Source organism: Heloderma suspectum, chromosome 6 (genome assembly GCF_057233095.1).
Source record: "Heloderma suspectum isolate Gila_16-S chromosome 6, 16-S_ref, whole genome shotgun sequence".
Taxonomy (NCBI): domain Eukaryota; kingdom Metazoa; phylum Chordata; class Lepidosauria; order Squamata; family Helodermatidae; genus Heloderma; species Heloderma suspectum.
The window spans coordinates 90,460,313-90,486,429 of NC_139463.1; the positions used below are offsets into that span (position 1 = coordinate 90,460,313).

General features: G+C 44.7%; 1 protein-coding gene across 1 annotated transcript in view; it reads left to right on the top strand.

The window, feature by feature from the left end:
• The window catches only part of LOC146341786 (vomeronasal type-2 receptor 26-like), a 34,697-nt gene extending 23,968 nt beyond the window's left edge, over positions 1-10,729 (top strand). The window contains exons 4-5 of the mRNA XM_084807679.1: positions 8,114-8,240; positions 9,828-10,729. Of these exons, the coding sequence (XP_084663805.1) occupies positions 8,114-8,240; positions 9,828-10,729 (1,029 nt within the window). The remainder of the gene's footprint in view (positions 1-8,113; positions 8,241-9,827) is intronic.
• Positions 10,730-26,117: the final 15,388 nt, after the last annotated feature.

Genomic DNA, 26,117 nt, shown 5'->3' on the forward strand with positions numbered 1-26,117 from the left:
GATAGCAAAAGAAGGAAAAGGGAAAAAAAGAAAAAGGGGAAAAAAGGATTACATTAAACTTCAGTAAGAACAAACCAAATATCCAAATATAAATCCAATTGAGATTATACCTATACAGCATTCTTCCAAAGATTGCAAGTATTATTAAATTTTAGGGATGTACGAATTGTGTACCTTCTGTGCCACTTGACTTCTGCAGTTTGCAGCCAGTGCTCTGTACCATCGTTTGCAAGCCCCTGGAATTCTCCTCTTTTTTTTCCGTTCTGAAAGTTACGAAGATAAATCTGTACCGACAGCCGTAATTCTGCATAACTTCCATAAGAAAGGCTATTTTTAATAGATATTTATGTATTTTTTCCCCTGCCATGAGACGTGCAGTAATTATTTTCAGCCAAAACACTTCCTCCTCCTCGGGGCTTAGCAAAACAAGGCTGCTCTAGGTGTGCCTGAGCAATGCACTTTTGGTTTAAAGCAACGCTGTTGAAAGAAAGAAAGAAAGAAAGAAAGAAAGAAAGAAAGAAAGAAAGAAAGAACCTTTTTAAAATGACCATGCTGATCTGGAGCCCTGCATGAGTATTACTCCCCGTGCTAGGCTTTCTATTTCCATATCCAGCCTTGTTGGTGATGTTGTGAGGCTAAAATGGAGAGGAGAACCAAATCTGTGCATGTCTACTCAGAAGTAGGCCTTATTGAGTTCAATGCAACTTACTCCTACACATGTCAGCACCTCGCTTGCCACCAGCTCAGCTTTGTATTTCCACATCCAGCTCATTATCAAACCTCTTGTTAGTTATCTCGCTGGGTGACTTTGGGCTGGACTCTCACCACGACACCATACTTCTGTTATGAAACTCATGAAGAAAAAGAGACAGTATGGAAAGTTCTTTCTGAAGCCGTCACAGTTCGCTTGTACAAATGCAGCATGAAGGGAAAGATCAGCAACCTTCTCTTTGAATAAAAAGCACACTCTGAACATGTTCAGGGAATGGGCAAAATGAGGAATAAACATACCAGGGAATATGAAGAACTATATTCTTCTAGTGTGTGTGTGCGTGTGTGTGTGTGAGATCTCCCTCCATCCAGCTGTTCCCTGAACCCCCCCCCCATTCACCCAAGGATCTTCTGAGATAACTAACAGGAGGTTTGATAATGAGCTCCTAATGATAATAGGAGAAAAAAGATTAAGAAAAAGATAAAAAATAAAAAACAAAAGCAAATCATTTGTATATTTTAAGTAATATCATATCTAAAAATATATTTATATGTGTATACACACTAGGGATGTACGAATGGTACCTACATTTCCGCGGATTATGCTGATGCTGGTGGGGGAGGCGTTCCGTCCTGCCCATTGGGATCCTGGCCAGCCGGCTTCACTCCGCAGGGATTCTGCGGAGCCGCCGGCCAGCTCCGCCAGCAGCCGGACATCTGGCCGCTGGCTAGCAGGGACGCAAATGGCGGTGGCCGTAGCTGCCACCATTTGCGTCCCTGCAGTCAGCCGTGATGGGCTACGTAAATGTTTATGTAGCCTACCACGGCTGATTAAAAACAAACAAATGCGCATATGTAAATGGCGGCGCCCATGGGCGCCGCCATTTGTGTTCCTTATTTTGGCACGTCTTAGTGTACGTAAACATTTACATAGACTAAGACGGCGAAAATAAGGGGAATGCAAATAGTGTAGATGCGTTTTTTGTTTTTGTACGTGCGTTGTTGTTGTTTTTTTAATCAGCAGTGATAGGCTACGTAAACGTCTACGTCGCCTATTACGGTGTTTTTTTTTAATCTAGCTGTGATAGGCTACGTAAATCTTTATGAAGCCTATCACATTTTTTGTTTGTTTGTTTTTTACCTGGAAATGGCGGCGGCAGCCGCTCGGAAGACCGGCCGCCGCCGCCACACCGCCGCCGGAGCCGCCGCCAGAGCCGCCGCCGCCAGGAAGATCTGCCTAAGGTAAGTCCCGTCCCGGGGGGGCGGGGGGCCATTCCACCACCAATTCTGGGGGGCCGAATGCGCTGGCATTCGGCCTCCCCGAGATCCATGGCGGAACTTTCGTACATCCCTAACACACACATACACATACAAATAGGCATTTTATTACAATATAACACAAAAAAAGGAGAAAGAAAACAAAAATATGCAAACATTTACTTTGGCATTACGGATGTATGAAACTCACATTTTCGTAGAATCTTTCGCGGTGAAGGAAATGGGGGGAGGCGATCCGGTCCTCCCCCCCAGAATCCTTGATGGCTGGCTCCGCTCCACGGCCAGGCCATGAAGCAGCTGGCCAAGGCCGCCTGCAGCTGGATTTTCGGCCGCGGACAGGCTGCTGCAGATGCAAATGGCAGCCACCATAGCAGCTGCCATTTGCATCCAGCCAGGCAGCTGTGATAGGCTACGTAAGAATTTACGTAGCCTATCATGGCTAACCCCCTCCCCAAAAACCCCCCAGCGTACGTAAATGGCAGCAGCTATGGTGGCCGCCATTTGTGTTCCCTATTTTTCACCAATTTATCTTACGTAAATATTTACATAATATAAAACGGCAAAAAAAAGGGGGATGCAAATAGCGTAGTGGGCACTATTTGCGATCCTTTATTTTTTGGCATTCTAGCCTACGTAAATATTTATGTAGGCTAGAATGGTGAAAAATAAAGGATTGCAAAGAGCCCCCACTACTCTATTTGTGTTCCCTTTTTTTTCACCGTTTTATCTTACGTAAATATTTACATAAGATAAATCGGCGAAAAATAGGGAACGCAAATGGCGGCCACTGTAGCCACCGCCATTTACGTACGCTGGGGTTTTTTTTTGGGGGGGGAGTTAGCCATGATAGGCTACGTAAGTTCTTATGTAGCGTATCATGGCTGCAAGGACGGCAATGGTGGCAACAGCAGCCCGGCCGTGGCCGGCCAGGAAACCAGCCGCCAGAGCAGCTGCCACCGCCGCTGCTGCCGAATCCACCACCACTGCCACGGACTCTGCCGCATCCGCCCCAGCTAAGTGCTATCCCGGGGGGATTCCGTGGGAGGAGGGGGGCAGGAGGCTGTTCTGCCACGTTTTTTAGAATCCGGCCTTGCTGGAATGCATGGCAGAATTCTCTGCCATCTCTGTCTGGCATACTGCCCAACATCTTATCAGCTATAGCCCAAACAGCACTTCAAAAGAAGTAAAAATGGCTAAGTTCCAACTCCAGCGGCTGAGAGAGTTGGTTCCCTTGTTTTAATTTTAATACCAATTAAAAATGATTCTGCAGCATCAGGATCCAAAAATCTTTTCATCTGGTCTTCAAAAAGAATACAAAATGTAGCCAGTAGGGATGTACTGTAGGGATGTATGAAAGTCACTTACCTTTTCAAAGATTGTGTTCGCAGTGGGGGGGCGCTCCATCCCTCCCCCTGGAATCCTAGATGGGGGGGGAGGCGATCCGGTCCTCCCCCCTGGAATCCTGCCTGGCCGGCTTCTCTCCTTGGCGGCTCCGAGAAGCAGCCGGCCAAGGCCATCCATTGCCGGAGTTCCGGCAGTGGACTGGCTGGTGTGGATGCAAATGGTGGCCGCCGTAGCGGCTGCCATTTGTGTCCAGCCAGGCTGCCATGATAGGCTATGTAAGTATTTTTTTTCTGCCGTTTTAGCCTACGTAAATATTTACATAGGCTATTATGATGAAAAAAAGGGGAATGCAAGTAGCGTAGGGGGCACTATTTGCGTTCCTTTTTTTCAGCATAACAGCCTATGTAAATATTTACGTAAACTAAAATGGCGAAAAATAAGGAATGCAAATGGCGGCTGCTGTAGCCACTGCCATTTGTGTATGCCAGTTTTGTTTTGTTTTTTTATTGGCTTGCCATGATAGGCTACTTAAATACTTATGTAGCCTATCATGGCAAAGACCAGGATGTAAATGGCAGCTGCTGCAGCTGGTCGAAAGACCAGCTGCTGCTGCTGCTGCTGCTGGAGCTGCCGCTGGACCCGTCTTCGGAGCCGCTGCTGTCCGGAACATCCACCCCAGGTAAGCCTCGTCCTGGGGGGAATCCGCGGATGTTGGAGAATTTCTCCCCGAATCTTCGGGAGGCCAAATGCCAATGCATTCGGCCCCCCGAAATTGGTGGGGAAATTCTCCGCTGTCCCCCCACCCCCCACAGGATGGGACTTACCATGGCCAAATGTCCCTCTCGGCGGCGGGTCCCAGCGGCGGTTCGGTGGCGTTTTGTTGGGGGGGTGGCAGCCCATGTCCCGACCGGCTGCCGCCGCCGCTATTGCAAAAAAAAAAGTAAAGTAAAAAAAACCAAACACCCGTGATAGGCTACGTAATGATTTACGTAGCCTATCACGGCTAGATTTCCAAAGTCACCCGTGATAGGCTACGTAAATCGTCATGTAGCCTATCACGGGTGACTTTGAAAAAAAAAAAGCACGTACGCAAATGGGGGCGGCCCATGGGCGCCACCATTTGCGTTCCTTATTTTGGCACGTCTAGTCTACATAAAGATTTACATAGACTACGGCGAAAATAAGGGCAACGCAAATAGCGTTCCCTTATTTTCGTCTTATTTTTGCCTAGACGTGTCAAAATAAGGAACGCAAATGGCGGTCCCCATGGGAGCCGCCATTTGCGTACGCACTTTTTTTTTTTCAAATTCATCCATGATAGGCTACGTGATGATTTACATAGCCTATCATGGCTGACTTTGGAAATCTAGCTGTGATAGGCTATGTAAATCGTTATCTAGCCTATCACGGGTGTGTGTGTGTGTGGGGTTTTTTTTTACTTTTTTTTTTGCAGCTGGGTAGACGGGGCGCTTCTACCTGGCCTGAATTTCGCCAATGAGGGATGGGGCGCCTCCCCCCCAGCCTGAATTTCAGCTGGGCGAGGTGGGGCGCCTCCCAACCCTCGCCTGAACTTTGGGGGGAGAACTGAACCCCCACCACGAAGCAACCTTCGAGAACAGGTAAGGGACTTTCATCCATCCCTACCTTAGTAGCAAGATATTTAATATGATAGTGCAGGTTAATTTGGTTTTGCAAATAGCTCATGCAAAACTTTATCCATAAATTCAGCCAAACCTATATCAGTAGCCATGTCTTTAATACCAAGGCTACGTAGATTCGCTCTATGTGTGCAGGCCTCCAGTTCAGAAATTCGAGCAGACAAAATATCATGAGAGGCTTTGATGGCTGTTTCATGAGCAGTAACCCAATCTTCAAGAGCATTAACCTTCAATTCCATCTTTTGAAAAGAGATATTAATTACATCCACAGCCCCCTGGAGGGCAATAATTGAGTCCTGAATTGTTTCAAGTTTCTTTGACTGCTCTGGTAGCTGAGAAGACATAGTTTTTATCAAAGCAAGCAACTCCTCTTCATCTCCGGCATTTCTAGAAATCTTTGCCGAGGGAGCACTTGGGGGGGGGGGAGTTGGTGGAGTTCTCAAGCCTTCCTTTTTTTCCTTTGGTACTGCCATCCTCCACTTTCGAAAGCACAACAAGCAAGTATAGTTGCAGAAACAAACAAAGAAACAAACAAAAACACTTATGCAGATTTAATTACAAGTCCTCAGAAATTGCTGGTAGTTTAAATTCAGAAATACTATTTGGAGCCGTTTTTCCTTATGTCTCCTAATTGCTTAGGAGTTTCAAACAGTGTTCAAACAAATGACACTCCAGCATCTAATCTTAGATTTCAGACCCTCTGTTTCTCTGCAGAAGCAGCTGTTCTTCCAAGATTTCATCCAGATGGTACTATAAGCTTCCCCTTTTATTTCCAGGTGAAGATAAAAAGGTTTCTCAACCTTTTCACAGCTGTTTGAGATAAGCAACCTGTGGAGTTCCACAAGTCACTGCAGGATGCCATGGCTCCAACTGGATATCCTGTATTCACAATTGTTAAAGGCACTGGAGTCTGTCCCTCAGCTCCTAATAATCTTGCAGTGAACTACTTAAAAACACATTCAACTGTGGCTACAAGTAAAACAAACTTAGGTCAGTCTTGAGTGCTACAAAGTGCTATAAGACTCTGCTGTGTTCACACTCAGAATCACCAAGGACCATTCTAGACCAACCTGTACCTAAACAGTGAAAAAGACCCATATATTTAAGCTACTCTTTATACACTGTCATTTTAAAGGAATTTTTTATTTCAGATTGGCTTACTTTTCAATGTGTTTCAGGAAAAAAAGAAAATTAAAAAAAGATTTATTTTCAAAAGAATTTGGTTTCAAAGGGACGTTAGTGCAACTTTAGTCTTGGCTAATTAGCACATTGATTTCAATGAACCCTAAATACAATATTCATTAAATTATCTAAGCCCCATTCTGCTCAATGGGACATACTTCCAGGTAGACTTCAGCCTTAGTCTGGATTGAAACCAATATGTATTTGTGCAAATATCTCTTAATCCAGGGATTGTTGGGGTTGGGGGTGGTGAAGAAATAATGTCTTCGATGACTTCAATGATAATTACTTAGAGAATTTGATCCAAAAGAAGCCAAAAACCTAAATGATCCCTACAATGATAGTAAACAATAGCATGTGTCATTTGAATATTTGGATAATGATGGTGCATCATTATGCAGCATGCAGGAATGTTCTGGCATAAGACATTCCACCACTCTGCCTTCCTCTGCTGCACTGGCAAAGCATGATATCGTGTTAGTATCCTAGTGCAGGATTTTTTCTCCCTTAAAGAATGGGGTGGGGGAAGAGAAAAAAAGAGGATTAAAAGCTGCCACAGAGAACAATGAGCCACTGCTTTAGACAGCCCATTACACCTCGTGCCATGGTAGGAGCTCCTCTGAATTGCCAGAAGCTTAGACTTTTTTCACAGAGGCTAGTAAATATTCTGTTCCCACCAGATGTGCCACTCCTATTTAGGGTTGGCGGAGAATTTCTCCCCGAAACTTGTTTGGCCCCCCAAACAAGTTTCGGGGAGAAATTCTCCGCCCCCCCCGCCCCCCACACCCCCCCCGGGACGGGACTTACCTTTCCCAAATGTCCCTCCCAGCGGCGGGTCCGGCCGGCGGTTCGTCGGGTCTTCGTCCGGGGCGGGAGCGGCAGCCAATCTTTTGACCGGCTGCTGCCGCCGCCATTCCAATAAAAGAAAAAAAAAACACCCCCATGATAGGCTACATGACGATTAACGTAGCCTATCACGGCTAGATTTGCAAAGTCAGCTGTGATAGGCTACGTAAATCGTCACGTAGCCTATCACGGGTGACTTTAAAAAAAAAAAGCGCGTACGGATAATGGCGGCCTCCATAGGGAGCCGCCATTCCCGTTCCACTATTTGCGTTGCCCTTATTTTCTCCGTAGTCTACATAAAGATTTACGTAGACTACAGCGACACCCCACCGCGAAAAGCTGCGAGACCAGGTAAGTGACTTTCGTGCACCCCTACTCCTATTGATGTCTCTGCTGCTTTCTTAGCTGAACTTGACCTGGTAGCATTGGGGTTCTCAGTACTTCAAAACTGGTTAAAGGAGATCAGGGAAATACACCAAGGAAGGATTTTGAAAATTGTTCTCCCTAAAAAACAAACACACACACTCCCTGAAAGACCATAAGATTCTGATTATTTCCATTTAGTTACAGCCCCCATGAGAAGGAACTTTGCTATTAGATATGTAGAGTAATTCTGTACAGACCCCTTTTTGATGGAGCTTTTCTGCGATCTTCTACACCAGGGTTAGGGAATGTGTGGTCATCCAGATGCTGTTTGATTCCAACTCCCCTGAATACCACCCAGCACTGCTGTAATCAAGAATGGTGGGAATTGGAGCACAACAACATCTGGAGGACCACATGTTCCATACCTTCTTCTACATGAAACCACATTGCAAGATGGACTAAATGAATGAATTAGTGTTTATTGACAAAAGGTTGAATGGAGGGAAACAGATAATATGGGTTTTACCTGCATAACTGCACAATGCATTCATTCCTTTCTCTATCCTTTGTGCAGTCTCACACTGACAGTTTGTCCATTCCTGTTGGGGGTGGGGGGATTGAACTTTAAGACAGAGTGAATTGACAGCGTCCCATATTGTATCCCTGAAACTTCCTGCCATTTGTTGATAAGTTAGAAGACCCATACAATGTTTCCTTTTTATGGACAGGTGCTGCCCATTTCACAGTGTAATGACAACTGCCATCCAGGTTACAGCAGAAAAAAGAAGGAAGGGGAGCCATTTTGTTGCTATGATTGTGCTCCATGTCCAGAAGGGAAGATTTCAGACCAGAAGGGTAGGATTGCTCAAAAAGACCTTGTAAAATATATTACAGTGTCTTTTATCACCAGTTCAGTATTCAAAAATGATGTGGATGATGCCAACAAACTAATACACCAGTTCCCTTATAACATTATAAACATACAATATCATTAAACAACAAAAATCATTACCATCCTTTCCTGATGGTAAACATTTACTGAGATATGCTAGTAAATCTCCAAAACAAATGACATATTCACTTCTCACATTAAGTTAAAAACCAAGGTCCTGCCCTGCAAGTTATTTTATGACTGACCAAATCTCACCATTCTTTAGATTCCCTCCAGATAAAAGATGACATTGTCCAATTGTTAGACCATCGCTATCACCATCATGTAATAGATTTATTTACCATTGACCAAATTTAAAAATACCACTATGTGGTTTTGAAGAAGATTTAAAATATTAACGTACGGGCTTTTCTAAATGAGGATTTAACTTGCCACTTTACTGAGGCTTCTGCTTTCAGATTCTTTATGCAATTAAGATAGGCTCCTTTACACCTGCTTTTTTCTGGAGGTTTTCTTTCTCTGCCTTTCATATGTTCCATGACAAAACTACTAGATGGCACTATGGTATAGTGGAATTGTGCAAATATACAAAGGATTCATGCCACCATTCATAGAAATACCAGATGTTCCTCATTTAAAAGAAGAAAAAAAAAGCTATAATAGATGCACAGCAGGAAGAGGCACTGGAAGATGAGGACATAGTGTAAATCATGCAGAAACGATTGTTAGTGAGGAATCTCAAGTGCACAAAAAATGCCTTATGTAGAAATATTCTACATCATGTTATGCATTAAAATACAATTAATATACCTAGTAATTGCTAAAACTTTTGTGTAAACATTACTAAAACATTCTAACCACTACAACACATAATTACAAACAGACTTTCAAACAAACAGATTGGGCAGCACAGGGAAGGCTTTGGTAAAGAAATGGGTCACCTAAAACAGATACCAAGGGGAGGTCATTCCACGAGGTAGGCACCACCACAGAGAAGGCCCACTTCTTGGTTGCTGCAAGAAGGCAGTCTACAGGTCATGGCACAACCAGCAGAACCTCTACCAATGATCTTAATGATCACACAGGTGTGTATTGAAGAATAGAGATACAACTTTTGTGTCTCCTTTTGTTCCCATCTTCCAAAATCCTGTATTGTCTTTGTAAACGTATCAAGATCTGCTTAGCAGATACAACCTCTACTGAAAAAAGAGAAGCTGTTCAGACATTGACAGTTTGGCAGAATTGCAGGGACCTGTGTATCTGTGCACACATATTTAGTCTTATAGGTACCTTCCAACATGAAATTTGTGGGGAGATGTCCGCTGTTTGTAGCTGAACGATGATTTATGGCAGGCAGCCAATACTTCAAAAGAGTGTGTGTGCCCTTCTATCCCAGTTTTCATAGAGTACTTAGAGTATAACAACATTTTAAATAAAGGTAGTTTAGGAGCCAAACACCCAACTGTGGAGATGAACCATTGGACAAAAGGTGATAAATATCAAGAGAAAATTAACAGAAGAATTAACAAATAACATGTTTTATTTTTCAGATTTGGATGACTGTTTCAAATGCCAAGAAGGTCAGTATCCAAATAAGTACCAAGATCAATGCCTTCCCAAAGTTCTAAATTTCCTCTCTTTCTCAGAACCTTTAGGAATGGCTTTAGCTTTATTGCCTCTGTCTTTTTGTCTGATCACAGCTTCAGTGCTAGGAATTTTCATCCAGCACAATAACACTCCCATCGTCAAAGCCAACAATCAGGACCTCACGTACTCTCTGCTCATCTCCCTATTGCTCTGCTTCCTCTGCTCTTTGCTGTTCATTGGCTTGCCTCAAAAAGTGAGCTGCTACTTACGACAAACGGCTTTTGGTATCACCTTCTCTGTGGCTGTTTCATGCATCCTGGCAAAAACCATCACTGTGGTTCTGGCTTTCATGGCCACCAAGCCAGGATCCAGGATGAGGAATTGGGTGGGCAAAAGACTGGCCAACTCTGTCATTCTTGCTTGCTCCCTAGTTCAAGCTAGCCTTTGTGCTATATGGCTCTGCACTGCTCCTCCTTTCCCAGATTTTGACATGCACTCTCTGGCTGAAGAAATCATAGTGGAATGCAATGAAGGGTCTGTTGCAATGTTTTATTCTGTCTTGGGGTATCTGGGATTTCTGGCCATTGTCAGCTTCATTGTGGCATTCTTAGCCAGAAAATTGCCTAACATGTTTAATGAAGCCAAGTTCATCACTTTCAGCATGTTGGTGTTTTGCAGTGTTTGGTTGTCCTTTGTTCCAGCTTATCTGAGCACGAAGGGAAAATACATGGTTGCTGTAGAGATCTTCTCCATCTTGGCCTCTAGTGCTGGACTACTGGGTTGTATCTTTATCCCCAAATGCTATATAATTATTCTGAGACCTGAGATGAACAGCAAGGACCAACTAATTAGAAGGAATGTGTAGGACTTCTAGTCTGAGATTTTATATATATATTTACCAGGGTGTAAGTCCAATTAAATTTATTGAGGCTCATTTCTGAGCAGACATGTATGGGATCGCACTATTAGAGTTTCATAATATTACTACTGAATTTCTTCATAAATAGTGATATTTACCTTGCACAAAACCCAAAGAAACAAATTTAAAGGTTCACTCTCTCTTTCCTAGTCAGTATTTTGCCTAGCACTAGGGATGTACGAAAGTCACTTACCTTTTCGAAAGGTGACATTTGCGGTGGGGGGGAGGCACTCCCCCCGAAATTCTCTCTGGCCAGCTCCGCAGACATTCCATGGAGCCGCTGGCCAGGGCCGCCCACAGCCGGACATCCAGCCACTGGGCAGCCTGCAGGGACGCAAAGGCTGGCTGCTGTAGCCGCCATTTGCGTCCCTTTATTTTGTTGTGATAGGCTACGTAAATATTTACGTAGCCTATCACAGCAAAAAACAAAACAGCCATTTGCGTTCCCTTTTTCCCCATCATTTTAGCCTACGTAAATATTTACTTAGGCTATTATGGCGAAAAAAAGGGAACGCAAATGGCGTAGTGACCGCCATTTGCGTTCCTTTTTTTTTTTTGCCGGTTTAGCCTACCTAAATATTTATGTAGTCTATTACAGCAAAAAAAATTCAAAAATATTTGCATAGGTAAAACAGCAAAAAAAAAAAGGGAACGCAAATGGCTGCCGCCATAGCCGCCATTTGCGTCCACTGTTTTGTGTTTTTTTTTTCCGTGATAGGCTATGTAAATAGCCTATCACGTAAATACTTAACGTAAAACACAAATGGCATCCCTGCGTTAGCCATGATAGGCTACGTAATTGTTTACATAGCCTATCACGGCTATAATGAGAAAGCGAATGGCGGCCGCAGACACGGCCGCCATTTGCAACTCGGCGCGGACGGCAGCAGGTAAGTGCTCCGTTTCGCGTGCCTTTCATGGGATGGGGGGGTGGGTGGCTTCGTTCTGCCACGGATTTCGGGGGGCCGAATGCACTGGCATTCGGCCTCACCAAGATCCGTGGTGGAATTCTCTGACATCCCTACCTAGCACACCATGCTACCCTTCCTCTAAATAACAATTTCTCAGTTATATTGAGTGTAGTGTCTATTTTATTTCCTAATGAAGTTGTGATATTAATAGAGCAGATTTAGACCTACGACTACTCTTTTCAAATGAATCATTCTATTCTTATCTTGTGTACATTTGGACTTGGCATAAACATGTTATATACATATAGCTCTTGCATTTCATGGCTGTTCCTCCTCATTATCTGACAAAGTCGGCTCAAGTCCACAATTTTATACAATAATAAATCTCTTGTTAGCCATAACAATATTTTCTATGTCTTTCCTGTACTTTTTCTTTTTGCCCATAAAATAATACTAAAAGGTAAGACAATATATTGTGTCCTAATGGCCAGAATGTTATTAATAACTTATAAAGGATTTGCAATGAGGTAATTTTGATCTATTTAATTCTTAACATCCCATACCCAGAATCAGTGCAGCCCATAGGGCTTGCAAGGTTGAAGTAAATTCAGTACCTGCCATGTGCCCTCTTCAGAATGAGTCAGCTTTGGATATGAGCTCAGGATCAGTGTAAGAAGACCTCTTCCCACCCCTGAAATACTGGTCTAGGGAAGGACCCTTTCCCCTCCCCTCTAAGCGAGGCCTTCCCAACCCCTTTCAAACACACATCCTAGAAAAAAGTTGGGGTAGGATGGAGGAAACCATTCCTACATCCACTTTGGGACAAGGAAGAGTGAATGCTACTTAGCCATTTCAATGACTACCTAATCTCACACTGCAACAGTTGTCTGACTTCCAAGTGCTACAAGGAGATGGATTATCCAGACAGAGATCCCTTCAGGTTTGAAGGGGCTCTTGGCAAAGTGCTTTCTGGTGGGCCAGCTCCTTCACTGTTGCATCTCCTCCTCTGTCAGTGAGCACAGATTGGCCTACCTTTCGTACCTCATGGCAGGCAGCAGGCAACAACACTCAGAGAAGAGCCACCAGCAGTACTGAGAAACTGTCTAGCCTCTACTTTCATTTCCCACAAAGCCCCATACAAGGTTAGGAGCATTATGGGTAATGAATATGGAAGCTAGTCTCAGCCCGCTAACAGTGCTCAAAGTGTCAACTAATTTTCAAAGAAAGTCTCAGGGTAGATGTGAATGGTGGGCTCTGAAAGAGTGGTGGGCCCTAACAGCTGCCAGGTGCTATTTCCAACCATTCACACCACCTTAAATAAAAAAGCCCTCCTCCTACTTGAAGGGTGGTCTTCCTGGTTAACAGCTCCATTACCATACATTAGCTCTGCACTCAACTCCCAATATTATTTTAATATGTTTGTTTATTTTCAATATTTATATACTGTTCCACATCACAGATTTTGGAGCAGTGAACAATAAGATGAAAGAATAAAACCCCATAATTAAAACAGTTAAAACATTTTAAAAGGAACAGATTCTGAACATAATAAATAAATGGTGGTCACTCTGAGAAAGCCTCTCTAAATAGCAATGTCTTCAGGAGGTGCCAAAAGCAACACAATGTTGGTGCCTGCCTGACCTCCAAAGGCAGGGAATTCCACAGGAAGGGGGCCACAACGCTGAAGGCTCTTTGGCCATAGGTCCACAGGGAACCACCAGGAGCAAGTCCTCCGATGATCTCAGTGACCAGGCAGGTTGGTAAGAGAGAAGGCGCTCTCTCAGGTATCCTGGTCCCAAGTTGTTTAGGGCTTTGTACACTAGGAGTAATACCTTAAACGTGGCCCGGTAGTGAATAGGCAGCCTGTGCAGTTCCCTAAGCAAAGGAGTTACATGCTGAAAAGGGGAAGCTCCCGACAACAGATGAGCTGCTGCATTCTGCACTAGCTCCAGCTTCCAGACCAGCCTCAAGGATAGCCCCACATAGAGCACATTTCAGTAATCCAGTCTTGAGGTTACTAATGCCTGCACCACTGTGGCCAAGCTATCCCTATCCAGAGGAGGCCATAGCTGGCAAACCAGCCGAAGCTGGAAAATTGTTGACACTGACTGGCAGCAGCAGATCTCCAAAGTTTCAGGCAAGATTCTTTCGTAGCCCTACCTGGAGACGCTGGGGATTAAACCTGGGGCCTTCCGCATGCCAAGCATGTGCTCTAACACTGAGCCACAGCTCTTCCTATTTTATTTATTTATTTATTTATTGGGTGGGGGGGAGACGTCCCAAGCCCATGGGAGGCGACCAATCGGTCTGTGATATACACGCTCCAACTCGGCTCAGCAGCCAGGCGCCCCTCCCAACAGGCAGACTCGGCTGACCAGTGTGGGGGGCAGTCAGACCACAGCTTGGAGCGCTGCCGCCGGCAAACACCAGCGCCGCGCTCACCCGCCCGCCGACTCCCCCCGCCAGGAGCAACACCTCAGGGAGGCCGGCAAGGCGAGGAGGAAGAGGCCGGCAAGGCCGGCGGCTGGGTAGACAGGCCGGCTGGCAGGCAGGCCGTGAGCTGGCCTGGCGGCCAGCGGGCCGGTCAGGCAAGCGGGCGGGCGGGCAGGGCAAGCGAGCGGGCGGGCGGGCGATTGAGCGGGCGGGCGGGCGATCGAGCGGGCTGGCAGACTGGCGGGCGGGTTGAGCGAGCGCGCGGGTGGGCGAGCGGGCAGGAGAGCGAGTACATGAGGAGACTGAGCGGTCGGGCGGGCGAGAGGAAAGGAGTCGGTGAAGGAGGGAGGGAGGCGAACAGTATCACCAAGCGAAGATTTTGGCACGCAAGATTTTTGGCACGAAGCCGTTCTCCAGCAGGCCAAAGTCCCTCGTCGTGACCGAGGAGAAAGGAGTGGGCGGGCACACTGCAGCCTCAAGAGCCGGGGCCCTCAGCGTGCGCGACAACACCAGTCTCCAGCAGGCCGGTGTCCTTCGTCGTTTCTGGCGGAGCTGTAGTTCTCTCTAGCTGTGTTGAGCCGGAGAGCTGAGTTGGAGAAGGGGGCTGAGTTTAAGGCAACTCAGCCTGCCCATCCTTGCATGGTGGTGCCACTGGGGTGCACCAATCAAAGGCCCCTGCATCATGTCACCCCACCCGCCCGCAATGGCCCCCCCTTTTAGCCAGACAAGCTGGCGCCGCGTGAGGGCATATGTCAGCATTTTTTGTTGTTGATGATGTTCAAATGGAAACAGTGTGCACTTGGCTGTGCTTTTTTTTTTTTTTTTTGACGTGCATAGCCAAATGCATTCTGTCCTGCCATTGACTAAACCATGAAAATGTGTATTTTGTCAAAATCAATATTTCTTTTTTCAAAATGCACATTTTGAAAGTGCACTTTTAAATTGAATGCAGTTTGCAAATGTGATATGAAGCTTGGTAATATGCAAGCTTTGCACAATAACTGTGCTCACATTTGGGTGTATGAATGGGGCAACTTCTGGTAAAAAATTAATCAAAACAAAAATTTTATACATCCCCAATATGTTGTAGGGATGGTATAACCAGTGAGCCTCAAGTCTGTTGAGTATGGAATGCTTTTTCCAAGTGTGGAAATGCTTGCTTGTTTGTTTTTTTAAAGTAGGAGTGCACGAAAGCCACTTACCTGGTCTCGCAGCTTGCTTCGCGGTGGGGGGGGAGGCGCTTCGCTGCTCCCCCCGAAGTTCAGGCCGGGGGGGGAGGCTTCCCGCCTCGCCCGGCCGAAATTCAGGCCAGGGGGGAGGCTTCCCGCCTCGCCCAGCCAAAATTCAGGCCGGGGAGGAGGCGCCTCCTCTCGCCCGGCCGCGAAATAAAAAGTTTTTTTTTAAAAAAAAAAAGCCCCCGTGATAGGCTATGTGACGATTAACGTAGCCTATCACGGCTAGATCTGCAAAGTCAGCCATGATAGGCTACGTTAATCGTCATGTAGCCTATCACAGGTGACTTAAAAAACAAAACAAAAAAGCATGTACGCAAATGGCGGCCCCCATAGGGAGCCGCCATTCGCGTTCCTTATTTGGTCGCTGTAGTCTACGTAAATCTTTATGTAGACTATGGCGAAAATAAGGGCAACGCAAATAGCGTTGCCCTTATTTTCGCCGTAGTCTACGTAATCTTTACGTAGACTACAGCGACCAAATAAGGAACGTGAATGGCGGCTCCCTATGGGGGCCGCCATTAGCCGTACGCATTTTTTTTTTTAAGTCACCCGTGATAGGCTACGTGACGATTTACATAGCCTATCACGGCTGACTTTGCAAATCTAGCCGTGATAGTCTACGTTAATCATCACGTAGCCTATCACAGGGGCGTTTTGTTTTTTTTTTACTTTTATTGGAATGGCGGCGGCGGCAGCTGGTCGAAAGACCGGCTGCCGCCTCTGCCCCTGTCGAAGACCTGACGAACCGCCGCTGGGACCCGCCGCCGGGAGGGACATTCGGGAAAGGTAAGTCCCGTCCAAGGGGGGGGGTGCGGGGTGCAGGGGTGTGCAGAGAATTTCTCTCCGAAACTACTTCGAGGGGCCGAACACGTTGGCACTCGGCCCCCCAAAGTTTTGGGGAGAAATTCTCCCCCATCCCTATTTTAAAGTGTTCATTTTGATAAAGTGTGCATTTTTCAAATTTGTGACTTTTTGAAATGTGTGCACCATCCTGCCACTGACAGTCATCCAGCTCCAAGGTAGTGGTGAAGCTGGAATTAACCACAGCATAGGATAACTTACCATATGCATACGGTCCAATGAATTAACGCATCTATTAAGAGCATGGCTCTTAGCAGCCATAATTTCCCAACATTCTGGAGCTTGAATTAGATAACATGTTAAACTGAAAGGGTGTTTGTGTGTGTGTGTGTGTGTGGGCTGTTTATTGAATATCATTACATTTTGAAAAGGCTATGCCTACACTACTAGACACCTGGACCTTTAAAGATAGTAGACATTAATAATATTCACCTTGAAGAACTCAGTATTACCCACAATAAAGTATTTTAAAATCCAAAACTGAGTCTGAGGAGAGAAAAGGAGAGAGAGATTTGGAAAAGAGGTTCTGAGAAAACTGTGAAGAGGGACAGAGAGAGTCAGAAAAGACAGGTCCCGAGGAGGCAGCAGGAGCAGCATTCTGCCCTTCCCTGAGCTACCAGAACAGAGGCTCTAAAATGGAAGGTCAATAACTGAGGCCTACAGTTATTTCTGAGTCCTGAGCTGCACAGCTAAAGACAGGTTTTAAAAATAACCTACCTTTGTGTAGTTGCTGTAGTTGAAAACTTTAAATTTTTTATATTTCATGTTACTGTATTGTATTTTATGGTTTTAATTGTTGGGAACCACTCAGAGAGCTTTGGCTATTGGGAGGTATAGAATTAGGGATGTACGGAAGTCACTTACTTTTCCGCGGATTATGTTCATGGGGGAGGAGGTGTTCCGTCCCTCCCACCGAAATCCTCAACGGGGGGGGGGAGGCAATCTGTTCCTCCCCCCCAGAATCCTCCCCGGACAGCTGTGCTCCGCAGCGGCTCTGCGAAGCAGCCGGCCAGGCCCAGGCCAGAGCCGTCCGCAGCTGGATTTCCTGCCACAGAGGGCTCTGGGTAAAATGTTTATGTAGGCTAAAACAGCAAATCAAAAAGGGATGCAAATAGCGCCCGCTACGCTATTTGCATTCCCCTTTATTTTCGCCATAATAGTCTACGTAAATATTTACGTAGACTAAGACAGCGAAAAATAAGGAATGCAAATGGCAGCTGCAGCCACCGCCATTTGCATACACATTTTTTTTTTTAACTGACAGGAATGCAAATGGTGGCGGTGGCAGCAGGTCGGAAGACCAGCCGCCGCCGCTGCTGCCGCGGCCTGGAACATCCACCCCAGGTAAGTCTTGGCCATTGGTAAGTCTTGGCAGGCCATTCCGCCACAGATTTCGGGTGGCTGAATGCACTAGCATTCGGCCTCACCGAGATCCGTGGCGGAATTCTCTGACATCCCTATATAGAATGTTATAAATGAATGAATGAATGAATGAATACATACATGCATACATACATAAATACTTGGGAGGAACTATTCTTGGACTCAATGGTATGTATGTGTAAGTCAGGGCTGGGCAAAATGTGGACTGAGGGATGCGTACACCTCTCTGGCATCCCTGCCACACCACTGCCATCCCTGCTCTAATGCATTTTGGTGGTGCAGCAGCCAAAAAAAAATGGAGATTTTCCAGCAAAATTTGGCAGCATATTGCTTGTTGTTGTTCAGTCGTTCAGTCGTGTCCAACTCTTCATGACCCCATGGACCATAGCACGCCAGGCCTTCCTGTCCTGCTCTCTCTCCTGGAGCATGCTCAGGTCCATATGCATTGCATCAGTGATGCTATCTAGCCATCTCATCCTCTGCCGTCCCCTTCTCCTTTTGCCTTCAGTCTTTCCCAGCATCAGGGACTTTTCCAGAGAGTTTTCTCTTCGCATTAGGTGGCCAAAATATTTGAGCTTCAGCTTCAGTATCTGTCCTTCCAAGGAGCACTCAGGGTTGATTTCCTTTAGGATGGACTGATCTGACCTTCTTGCAGTCCAGGGGACTCATAAGAGTCTTCTCCAGCACCACAATTCAAAAGCATCAATTCAATTCTTCAGTGCTCAGCCTTCCTTATAGTCCAGCTCTCACAGCCATACGTTGCTACTGGGAAAACCATAGCTTTGATTAGATGGACCTTTGTCGGCAAGGTGATGTCTCTGCTTCTTACTATGCTGTCTAGGTTTGCCATAGCTTTCCTCCCAAGGAGCAAGCGTATTTTAATTTCATGGCTACAGTCACCGTCTGCGGTGATCTTGGAGCCCCCCCCCAAAAAAATCTGTCACTGCTTCCATTTCTTCCCCTTCTATATGCCAGGAAGTGATGGCGCCAGATGCCATGATCTTCGTTTTTTTAATGTTGAGTTTCAAACCAGCTTTTGCACTCTCCTCTTTCATCCTCAACACGAGGCTCTTTAGATCCTCTTCGCTTTCTGCCATTAGGTATCATCTGCGTATCTGAGGTTGTTGATAATTCTCCTGGCAATCTTAATTCTGACCTGTGATTCATCCAACCCTGCATTTCTCATGATGTACTGTGCATATAAGTGAAATAAGCAGGGTGACAATATGCAGCCTTGTCATACTCCTTTCCCAACTTTGAATCAATCAGTTGTTCCATGTCTGGTTCTTAGTGATGTACGAAAGTCACTTACCTGGTCCCGCAGCATGCTTTACGGTGGGGGGGGAGGTGCTTCGGTTCTCCCCCTGAAATTCAGGCCGGGGAGAAGCGCCCCGTCTCCCCGGCCACAAAATACAAAGTGAAAAAAAAAATACCACCCGTGATAGGCTACGTAACGATTTACGCAGCCTATCACGGCTAGATTTCCAAAGTCATCCGTGATAGGCTACGTAAATCGTTACGTAGCCTATCACGGGTGTTTTTTTTTTTACTTTATTTTGTAATGGCGGCGGCGGCGGCAGCCAGTTAGAAGACCGGCCGCCGCCCCCTCCCCCGCCGAAACGTCGCCGAAACGCCGCCGGGACCCGCTGCTGGGAGGGACATTCTCAGGAGGTAAGTCCCATCCCGGGGGGGTGGCAGGGGGGTGGCGGAGAATTTCACCAACAATTTCAGGGGGCTGAATGCATTGGCATTCGGCCTCCCTGAGATTCGGGGAGAAATTCTCCGCCATCCCTACTGGTTCTTACTGTTGCTTCTTGACCCTCGTACAGGTTTCTCAGGAGACAGGTAAGGTGGTCTGGTACTCCCATCACTTTAAGAATTTGCCACAGTTTGTTGTGATCCACACAATCAAAGGCTTTAGCATAGTCATTGAAGCAGAAATAGACGTTGTTCTGGAATTCTCTTGCTTTCTCCATGATCCAGTGAAAGTTGGCGATTTGATCCCTAGTTCCTCTGCCACTTCGAAACCCAGCTTGTACTTCCAGTAGTTCTCGGTTCACATACTGCTGTAGCCTAGCTTGTAGGATTTTGAGCATCACCTTGCTGGCATGTGAAATGAGCAAATTGTACAGTAGTTTGAACACTCTTTGGCATTGCCCTTCTTTGGAATTGGAATGTAAACTGACCTTTTCCAGTGTTGTGGCCACTGTTGAGTGTTCCAAATTTGTTGGCATATTGAGTGCAGCACTTTAACAGCATCATCTTTTAGGATTTTAAATAGCTCAGCTGGAATACTGTCATCTGCTCTAGCTTTGCTGTTAGTAATGCTTCCTAAGGCCCACTTGACTTCACTCTCGAGGATGTCCGGCTCAGGTTCTGTGACCGCACTATCATGGCTATCAGGGACATTAAGATCTTTCCTGTATAGTTCTTCTGTGTATTCTTGCCACCTCTTCTTAATCTCCTCTGCTTCTCTTAGGTCCCTCCCTTCTTTGTCCTTTATCATGCCTGTCTTTGCACAAAACGTTCCCTTGAGATCTCTGATTTTCTTGAAAAGATCTCTACTTTTTCCCATTCTGTTGTTTTCCTCATTTTCTTTGCATTGTTCATTTAAGAAGGCCTTCTTGTCTCTCCTTGCTATTCTCTGGAAATCTGCATTCAGTTGGATAGATCTTCCCCTTTCTCCCTTGCTTTTCACTTCCCTTCTTTCCTCCGCTACTTGTAAAGCCTCATCAGACAGCCACTTTGCTTTTTTGCATTTCTTTTTCTTTGGATGGATTTAGTTGCTGCCTCCTGAACAATGTTACAGACCTCCGTCCATAGTTCCTCAGGCACTTTGTCTATCAGGTCTAATCCCTTAAATCTATTCCTCACCTCCACCGTATATTCAGACGGGATATGATTTAGGTCATACCTGAATGGTTTAGTGGTTTTCCCTACGTTCTTCAATTTCAGCCGAAATTTTGCAAGAAGCAGCTCATGATCTGAGCCACAGTCAGCTCCAGGTCTTGTTTTGACTGACTGTATAGAGCTTCTCCATCTTTGGCTGCAAAGGACATAATCAATCTGATTTCGATATTGACCATCTGGTGATGTCCATGCGTAGAGTTGCCTCTTGTGCTGTTGGAAAAGCGTGTTTGCTATGATCAGCGTGTTCTCTTGGCAAAAACTCTATTAGCCTTTGTCCTGCTTCATTTTGTACACCAAGGCCATGCTTGCCTGTTATCCCGGTGATTTCTTTACTTCCTACTTTAGCATTCCAATCTCCTATGATGAAGAGGACATCTTTTTTTGGTGTTAGTTCTAGAAGGTGTTGTAGGTCTTCATAGAACCCATCAACCTCAACTTCTTCGGCACCAGTGGTTGGGGCATAGACTTACTGTGATGTTGAATGGTTTGCCTTGGATTCGTACTCAGTTCATTCTGTCATTTTTAAGATTGTGCCCCAGTACTGCTTTTCCCACCCTTTTGTTGACTATGTGTGCTACTCCATTTCTTCTAAGGGATTCTTGCCCACAGTAGTAGATATAATGGTCACCTGAATTAAATTCGCCCATTCTTGTCCATTTTAGTTCGCTGTTTCCCAAGATGTCGATGTTCAATCTTGCCATCTCATGTTTGACCACCTCCAGCTTACCTTGATTCATTGATCTGACATTCCAGGTTCCTAAACAATATTGTTCTTCACAGCATTGGACTTTCTTTTCACCACCAGACACATCCCCAGCTGAGTGTCCTTTCGGCTTTGGCCCAGCCGCTTCACTCTTTCTGGCACTACTTGGCAATACCCTCTGCTCTTCCCCAGTAGTATATTGGACACCTTTCGACCTGAGGGGCTCCTCTTCTGGCATCATATCTTTTAGCCTTGTGATACGTTCCATTGGCTTTTCTTAGCAAGAATACTGGAGTGGGTTGCCATTTCCTTCTCCAGTGGACCACATTTTGTCAGAACTCTCTGCCATGACCTGTCCATCTTGGGTGGCCCTGCACTGCATAGCTTATGGCTTCACTGAGTTACGCAAGCCCCTTCGCCACAACAAGGCAGTGATCCATGAAGGGGATCCATGAAATATGAATGACAAGATTCAAAGATGACAAGAAATAAGAAAAATAAGAATGACAAGATGGAGCATATTGCTCCAGAGACTCAAAAGTGCCAAATTTAGCTCATTTGCGTTCCAGTGAGCAATGAGACAATATTTGTTCTTCAAAATGTTCTTTTAAAAACCTTTTAACAGTTACTTTGGATAAAGTGGGCACCACCAGCGTGATGGCCCCCTTTCTTTGGAATTCCTTGCCCCTGGAGGTCAGGCAGGCACCAACTGGCCAGCCACAGTTTTTGTGGTACTGTGTTGTAAAAGAAGAATTTTAATATGATGTTTTAATTCTTTGCATCTTCGTATCATTTTATCTTTTATGTTCACAACTCCAGAATCTGTTTTAGATGAGGAGCGGTATACAAACGCAGGAAGTAAGTAAGTAAGTAAATAATACTGATGACATTTTTTCCCTTAAGATGTTCTGTTCTGTGCCAAGCACTTACAACAGCCTGTATAAGCCATCTCAGCATGATTAGCAATGCCCTGCATGCAAATGCTTTAGGTCAATGATGGCCCACCAAATTTGCAGAGAGAAGCTATCAACTGAAATTCCACAGACAAAGCCCACTCCCGCTATGAACAGAAAGTTTTTTTTTTAATCTGACAGAAGTGTGGTCTTGTCATTCTTATTTCACCTGCATTCAATAATGTGACATGCCTCATTGACCTCTTAATCTTCCAAGTGATCTATGCCACCATTCTTGCTAAAAATGACTTCTTTCTCTTTACATAGTACAAATATGACCAGTTTCTAAGCAAGAGGATGAATAGACATAAATGCAGCGAGACATTACACATGGAAGCATACAAACGCAGTGGAAGAATATTTAAAGCTATGAAAGACACTCTGCTGCTGAGCTCATAGTATGAACCGTTCAGTAAAAGTATTCTAAAGTAGGGGGGGGGGATCTATTGTGAAATGTATAAAGTGTAATTCATAAGCAAAATTAATTCTGTTCTGACCTAATCAGGGATGGTATTTTCTTTTCCATCAAATTCGTTATATTTACATTCCTGGAAATATCATGATGGTATATTGTTGTATAGAACTATACTGTATGTTACCATAACTGTTGTTTTTTGGGGTCACCCTGTTCTGAAGGGAATTTTTTGGATTCTGCATAGCATTGTCACACTGTGGTTGCATTCACATGTAAAGCTCATTCATTATGAGGAGGACACATTGTAGTCAACCTTATGCTCTAATAATCCTTCCTTCTCCTTTTCTGGTGCAACTGCAGGGAGCTTGTTCTGAAGCTTTGACTTCTATTTTAGACTAACTGCAGCTTGTTATGACATCCAAATCAGGACCAAATGTTGTCAATCTTAACTACTGCTCGTGGAAAGAAACAGAATGTAAACCCTAGTTTATGCAGCTATGTTTTCACTATCGATTAACCACAATTTAGACATCAGAAATCCTGCTAAACAGTGGATAACCTAAAATGGAAGCAGGAACTTCCAAGCTGCTCCACACTTCTGTGCCAGCCAGGTAAGGGAATGGAGGAATGTGCAAGACTGAGGCTTTCTGTGCCTTGTCCTCATAATGTTAAACCATTTTGCCCACAGTCCCCAAGATAAAGAGGAAATGCAACCTTCATGGAGTTGAATCAGAGCCACTCCAGATGTTGTTGGACAATGGCTGCCATCATCCTTGACCATTGGCCATGCTGCCTGGGAGTGATGGTAGTTGGAGTCCAAAAACATCTGGAGGGCCAGATGTTTCAAAGAATTTGCAATGAGATAACTTTGACCTAATTCTTACTACCCTCCCCTGTCTTCAGAGCAATTGTAACTACTTGGGGTAGGACGGTCAATGTACATTCCTAGATGGGCTTACAAAATTTCCCTCTGCCAAATTCTCACACAGACATGAAGCTTCTGATTTCTAGATAGGCTTGCTGGAGCACAACAAAATATTAGAGCCCATTATTGTTGCAGTGGTACATTTCCATGATTTTGCATGCCAGGTAAGGGAGGATTATTGCTCTGTTTTCAGTTTCCCAAATTAAACCTCAACAAAAGTAAATATAAAAATAAAATCTCCTCCTTAAAATGTGCAACAATTTTATGATGTGTGTTTAGCATCATGATGTGATATGTAATTGTAAGACTTTGAAGATAAGAATATATATATATAAAAACAAAACCAAGAAGAATGTTTTCATTTACAATGTATGTTGTATACTTTTTTATTCTCCCTGCCCCAAGCCATACACACCAATTTTGGGTTCATGTGCAGAATCCTATCTGGATGAGTAGCTAAACTACTTTGCAGCAGGTAGAGTAAGGCAGGTTCCTAGCCTTAGAGACAAGCTGGCATCCTCCCATTGGTCATAAGGCAAATACAAGTGAGGCCTAGCTATTGCTATGAACTTTTCACCTCTTCTTATTACAGATTCATGGGAGGCCAATTATCGTCCCATCTGCGATACAGCTGTCATACACAGGGAAGAGGCAGAACTGCTGCACAGACTAACATACTATTCATCTTAGGATTTGATTAGTGGGCTTCCTGTTTTACACACTGCTATCTTCTCCATCACGTTATACTAGCTCTGCACTCATTTCCAAGATGCCTACATAAAGAGGCAAGCAGGCTTCTCCAATATCAGCTGGAGCTTTTGAAGAAGAAATAAGTCTAGACCCATGAAGACTACATTATAGTACTCTGATCCTTTCCCACAAGGCAGGGGTCATATTGATCCAACCTATATGTCCACTAAGATTGCAGTCCTATGCACACTTATCTGGATGTAAGCCCCACTGAATATGATGGGACATGGGAGCTCTTCCAAAGTAAGCATGCATTGGTTTCTGCTGTAAGCTACAGTGAGTTATGACAAACATGTTTTCTTCTGCCCTTCTGCTGCAACTGTTGTCTTGTTCAACACAATGCTCCAGGGATATGGCCATGAAGTCTGTAATTTCTTCATGTTAGGATTTGTCCCCCATCTCACCAACCCCCAAAAGGATATTCTAGGGCTACAATCAGGAAGACAGTCAGAAAGATTATATAACTTATCTGTATGTTATTGAAAACTGGGGTGATGCTGGGAAGAGGCAGGGATATATTTCTCTTGTCTTCGGTAGTTTCTGTTTATCAAAGGAATCTTGATCCACCAAAGAAAGGATGGTGCTTCCAAGCTGATGGTGGATGATGGGCAAGGACTGAACATTCTGAATTGAGATTTGTCCAAGGATGACAGGGTTCTTTCTGTTGCTGCTGCTCTTTCTATGGCTGCAGATGACTCCAGCTGAGCTCAAGGTGCACTCTCTTCTTTGTACCATGACAGATCCCTTCCAGCTCCCATACAAGTATTACCAGACAGAAGACCTAATAATTGGTGCAATTTCAACTCAGTTTGACTGCATTCTTCATGAAGTAGCTTTCAATAAATTCCCAAGACTCATGGACCACATTTTGTAAGGACAGCATTTTTTCCCATCAAAATATGCAATAGGCAGGACATAATTATTGCTAACATATCAGACAAACACCTACATATTCAGAAAATACTCTGTATATTACTTCTTTTGAAGATGCATTTAGGCTTAAGACCAGGCATTTAACAATAAATATTTGATGCTAACAAAAAATGTTCTTGATCTTTCACCATCTCCTTCCTATTTCATCACCAACCTTCACCTGACTGTCCTTTCATGTGCTTCTAATCTTCTGCGTTTGGCCAGGAGGGTTTTTTTCTTTTCTTTTCCTAATGTCAAAACTGCCCCCCGCGCGCACACACACACACACACACACACACACACTGCTCAGCTACTTTTATTTTCCATCATTTATTCTATCAGTTTCAGATATATGGTATCCTTTTGATTATCTAGATCAGCTTTAAATCACTTAAAGGTTATGGGTGTGATATATATATATATATATATATATATATATATATATGAATCTCTCTCCAGCAAAGGAGATCATTACTTTGTCGTGGTGCTGGAGCTTGAGCACCTCAATGACGCCATGAGCTAAGCCGTGAAGGGAGACCCAAGACAGGAAGGTCATGGCAGAGAGGACAGACTAAATACGATCCCTGGGGAAAGTAATGGCAACCCATCCCAGTATTCTTGCCATGAAAACTAAATGGATCAGTACAACCAGAGATATGTCAGTATACCATCGGAAGATGGGAGTCCCAGGTCAGAAGATGGTCAAAATGCTACTGGGGAGGAACAGAGGATAATTTCAACTAGCCCCAGAGGTGATGACGCAGCTAGCTCAAAGCCGAAAGGACGGCTAGCGGCCAACAGTGCTGGTGGTGAACGATGAATCCATTCACCAAGGTAGACTCCAGCAATTCATGGAATGAGAATTGCCAGATGTATAACCTAGGTTTAGAAAAGGCAGAGGAACTAGAGACCAAATTGCCAATATCCACTGGATAATGGAGAA